The sequence below is a fragment of the Sphaeroforma arctica genome (assembly GCF_001186125.1).
Source record: "Sphaeroforma arctica JP610 unplaced genomic scaffold supercont1.90, whole genome shotgun sequence".
Taxonomy (NCBI): domain Eukaryota; class Ichthyosporea; order Ichthyophonida; genus Sphaeroforma; species Sphaeroforma arctica.
The window spans coordinates 23,988-28,881 of NW_014040468.1; the positions used below are offsets into that span (position 1 = coordinate 23,988).

The window sequence follows — 4,894 nt, forward strand, 5'->3', positions numbered from 1 at the left end:
CTACTTGTGCAAAGTACATACCACCAACAAGAGAGAAGCCAAATATAAAATTAAAAATTAAAAAACACGTTGATGGGATAAATATGTACCTACAAAACGAAGAGAATTGATGACTGGCCAAGTGCCAACCTGTCAACATGTCAACCTGTCAAAAATATGCACTCTCTCTAGAGAGTAGAGTCCACTGAGCATAGCCTTCAACAGACCTATAAAAATAATATATTTATAGAAAACTTTCAAAATAAGGGGGACAAGCACATTTTGAACACAAACACACAATAATTAAATAACTGCGCGTGTGGAAAGGGGGTGTCAAGCACGGTATTCAATGCACGATATATTATGAACTGGATGTCAGATTAGCAATTAGACGTCGCAGAAGTTCTTATACCATCCTATACTAGTCTCTGGTGCTAAAAAAAAGTAGCGTTCGTTAGAATTGAAGAATTTCATTTGCGCAGTGGCGTGCATCAAGCGTGCAAACTGGTTTCAATAGAGGCTGTAGTACAAGAATATACTCGATCAACATATTTTGGGTACATAGATCACAGTCAGAGTTCAAAATGGGTCGACGCTGTGCAGAATATTGCAAAGACTCGTTCACGAAAGACAATCCTTCTCGGCTTATACCAACCAAAGATAGTGTTCAAAACATGGATGACTAAGGTAGGAAGGATTGATGAACATCCTTCTGAAAATGTTGATCAAGAAGCTATCATCGATCACGAGATCCAGAAACAACACAAGTTGTGCACTAAACATTTTCATGTCAAGTATATACGTAGAACGAAACAAAAGGCCAAGCTTACCGATGATGCAGTTCCTATGACTGAACAAGAGTACCGTGCACATGTAGCGCGTGAACGTTTAGCATATGAAGCATTAGAACAGCAGAGGTTAGTCAACGAAACGGTGCGATTGGACTTACTTCAAAAAAAACCCCGCCCGACTATGCGTTCAGGTAGACAACCACGTAGTACCATACAACCAGATGATAATCCCAAAACAGTTAAGAAGTGTCACTTAAAGGTAGATTCGACTACGATACAATTAGAGGTTAAGACTGTAGCTCTAACTAAAGCTGCTTCGAGATTAGCAGCTTTAGAAGAAGAGATGGCACAATTATGTAGTGATATAAAGAGTGCAGAAAAGAATCTCACACAACAAAAGATAAAACATAGTATTAAATTAAAATTAATGGAGAATAAATTGATCAACAAGCAACATAGACTCGACGGAATGGCGTAGAACTTCAAAGAGACTCGTATATACAAGCTCGCATATGAGTAATATCCCAGGATGTAGAGAAGGTTCGTTTTTGGACCGAATTCCAGACTCCCACCAAATTTGTAGCTTTTGCGGAAAATATTGAAAAATACGGTAAAGCGTTCAGACCTGGTAGAAGTTCGCTCACTTTTCAGATTGCTCTGTTACTGTGGTTTGCCAGGGTCAGGCACAACTTAGACCAGGGTGTATTAACACACGTATTTGGATTAACATGTACACAGACCGTATCTAACATTCTTAATGATATGAATGCAGTTATTTTGGGCTGCTTCCGGCACCCTCCTAACGCACCTATAAATCTATTTACAAAAGAGACCGTGGATGCGTGTAAAATCAGCGGGTTACTATACTATAGCACATGTTAACATATATCATAAACGCTATTACGGTTATGAAACCTGGTATACGTTGAAACGCAATTGTAGATAATTGTATCTGTATAATAAACAAATAATCTAATTATAGATATATTAATTTACAGAAAACAAACAAACAAATAATCTAATTTGGATATTTGGAATTACAATTGTACACGACAGAGGCCGGAGACCCTGTTGAAATTGATATGATGGTTTTTCTACACTGAAGTGTTTTCCATCAGAATATTGCGATACAACACTGGGTGAGTCTCAAGTGATATTGACACTTGATGACACATGTTGTATTACCAAATACTCTCAGCGTGAGACGGTTGAGCCATCTCGCTACCGAAGTATTCAGATATAAATAAAATTGGAAAGTAAATAAAGCTCTATTAATAGAACTAGACCAACTCTTTATGTTTGGTATTTTACTGAGGCCTTTTAATGGCCTCATCCAAATATCTGATATGTTAAATGGAAAAGGTTTAATTAATAAAACCATTAAAACCCATTTTAGGAAACTTAAGTTCCTCGTGCTATTAAGAGCAGGGTTTAAGAGACTTAAGTTCCTCGTACTATTAAGAGTACATTTAGGAAACTTAAGTTTCCCGTACTATCAAGAGTACGTTTATAATTTGCGTACTGCTTAAGAGTACGTTTATACAAAGAGTCTAATGTGGAGGTCCGGCTGATTACAAGGCCATATGTAGCCGCGGATAAGATGAATGTTTTGAACAACACCAGATTGTTGCGGGGGTGTCGCCAGCTGAAGCTATGGAATCCATTAGCGCAGAAGACAATACTATAACCAGGGACTCCATATGTCTGGCGAGATTTATACCTGATATTCCGTGGGAGAGTGGAAAACCCAGGTATTTGGAAAGTGTGCGGGAGCCATCTTCAGGGGTAGGTGACATGTGTTCCAAGGGGCATCTGCAAGCGTCGGCGTGATAAACTCACCATTTATACGGAGGGTTGGCGCCGCGTGTCGCAAGTTCGTAGATCGTACTCGGGGTTTGATGACACCCTGTTTGAGGCCAGATTTGCGTCCCCAAGCATCAATGTTGTCTAAAAAGGACTAAAGCGGTACCGGTTGGGGGGCTTGGATCCGTGTGTCGTCGACAAATAAATAAAAGCGGAAGAGCTTGGGCCTGAATTGTGCTAGTGTGACAGCCAAAGAATCCTTGTAGATAATAAAGAGATGGGGGCCAACGATTGAGCCATTTGTTCTATGAAATAGATGCGAGAGTCACTCGGGTAGGGACCCTCTCAAATAGCACGCGGAGACAGTTGATTTAGATTTCGGGCATTCCAGCGTGGCGCGAGAGTACCCGCAGGCGCGGGAGAGCATCCTTGTCGTATGCCTTGGTAATGTCTAGACAGACGTCGCTCCACTCCTCTTCCGACTGTGTCTCAGATTCCATGGCGGCGAGTGCTTGGGTATGACAGGAGTATCGTGATTTGAAGCCAGCTTGGGTTGCGTGGGTAGCAGAGACGGGGTGGCAGTTTGAGGAAACACTTCTCAAATATGCGTCTGACTATTTGCGTTAGCGTGGGGGGGGAAACCCAAAAAAACCCTTAAAAAAAATTGGTGTTGATAGGGATAAAATTATTTATTTCAAAATAGTTAAGATACAATGTTTGTACATATGGTATGGCTCTCATAGCCGTTGTAGTGGTTCGGGGAAGATCGATGGGCAGAAGTGGTCAGTAAATTCCTTGTTGAATGTTGATAGGTGTTCGATCACAGTCGGCATCACTGAATTCATACTCAACCCAAATAAAGGTTGTTTTGCTCCATGCAAGTGCTTAGTATAATCACAACCTTTCACTAATACATATGCAATAATGAATCGTCAGTGAGGCCCTTAGTCTTAAAGAATGTATTACGTTGTTCCATGGTAATCATGCAAACTCTAAAAACTGTAGGATTTGATTTCACTATTTCTTTGATGAGACCAAAGCATATATTCACGCCATAGTACACCGAAAAATCAGAATCTTCTGCTGCAACGAATGCCCCATTCCCGCGCAGTCGACACAAGTACACAATTTATGAGTCAGCTTCGTAAGGCGCAATATAATAGTCTGCGCTCATCGGCATCCATGCGCCTATCGCTACACGAGTATGTTCCCAGGTGCGTGTGCAAGCTGCAGACAATAACTGAATACCTTTTGTGGATGAACCTAGCTGTGCTTTGTCGAGCTCTTGCCATTCTAACCATTTTTGGTTGGCTGTTGCAGTTCTACTGACCTTCTCTTGGCGTTTTGCGGCGGGAATATCCCCATCGAAGACATATATCGGGGTGTATCCAAGTATTGTTGTACTGTTCGAATACGCTAATTTGAAGCAAGTTGTTATCTCATTTTCAAGAGAATCACTTAAACCATTGTTGTGGTGTACCTATACTTCTCTATCCAACTCTAAAGTATTGAGAAATTATTAGAAGTGCACCGTCTTAACGCTATATGGAGGATTACAGATGCATCAAAATTACAGAACTTGTTCTCTGTGAGCGGTTGAAGCGTAGAAATGTGCTTCACTTCTTTCTTGAGCTGTGTGATGGTTGTGACATTTATTTCAGTATATGAGAGAAGCTTCTCTACCCCCATGACGATTCAAGTAAGCGTGTGTACTGTGTAGTATTGTGCGATGTAACACATCCGTGCAGTGATTTTGAAATGATAACAAACAATACATGTGCGTGAAAATTCGTTGTCCCCAAAATTTTCTTGAAATTTAATTTTTATAGGTCTATTAAAATAAACACACTGAGAGTCACTGAGAGTGCTATAAATTTTTCTTTTGGTTTTTTAAAAAAACAAACAAAAAATCAAATATTTTGGTCTCCTGTAAATACTCGCTCTTCTATAATAATAGCCTTCTAAAGAAGTTCAACCACAAGACATCTTTATATTAGATTCTCTATATTCACGGACTCGTACATGTGTTTAGGTGCTTAATGTACTCACAGGCCACGATGCAAACAAAGCAAATGCTAGTTACAGGACCCAAAACGTGAAAGATGCATATGTGCTATTCTTGTATCGCGTACATACACAAGCATACAAAATATTGATATGTAACTTATATGGATATGTATATACTAACTTACCTGCGTAAGCTAAATTTATTTGCTGACACATTAAGGAGTGTATGAATATGTATATTAATCTAGATGCATATATATATATATGTATTATATATATATATATATATATATATATATATATATATATATATA

General features: G+C 39.3%; 1 protein-coding gene across 1 annotated transcript; it reads left to right on the top strand.

Annotated features, from left to right (window-relative positions):
- Positions 1-657: 657 nt before the first annotated feature.
- On the top strand, positions 658-1,652 carry SARC_02079 (hypothetical protein; the record flags this gene model as incomplete). The annotated part of the gene is made up of 2 exons (XM_014304165.1): positions 658-1,180; positions 1,354-1,652. 2 exons carry the CDS (start codon positions 658-660, stop codon positions 1,650-1,652), a joined length of 822 nt encoding a protein of 273 aa, XP_014159640.1.
- Between the last annotated feature and the right edge of the window lie 3,242 nt (positions 1,653-4,894).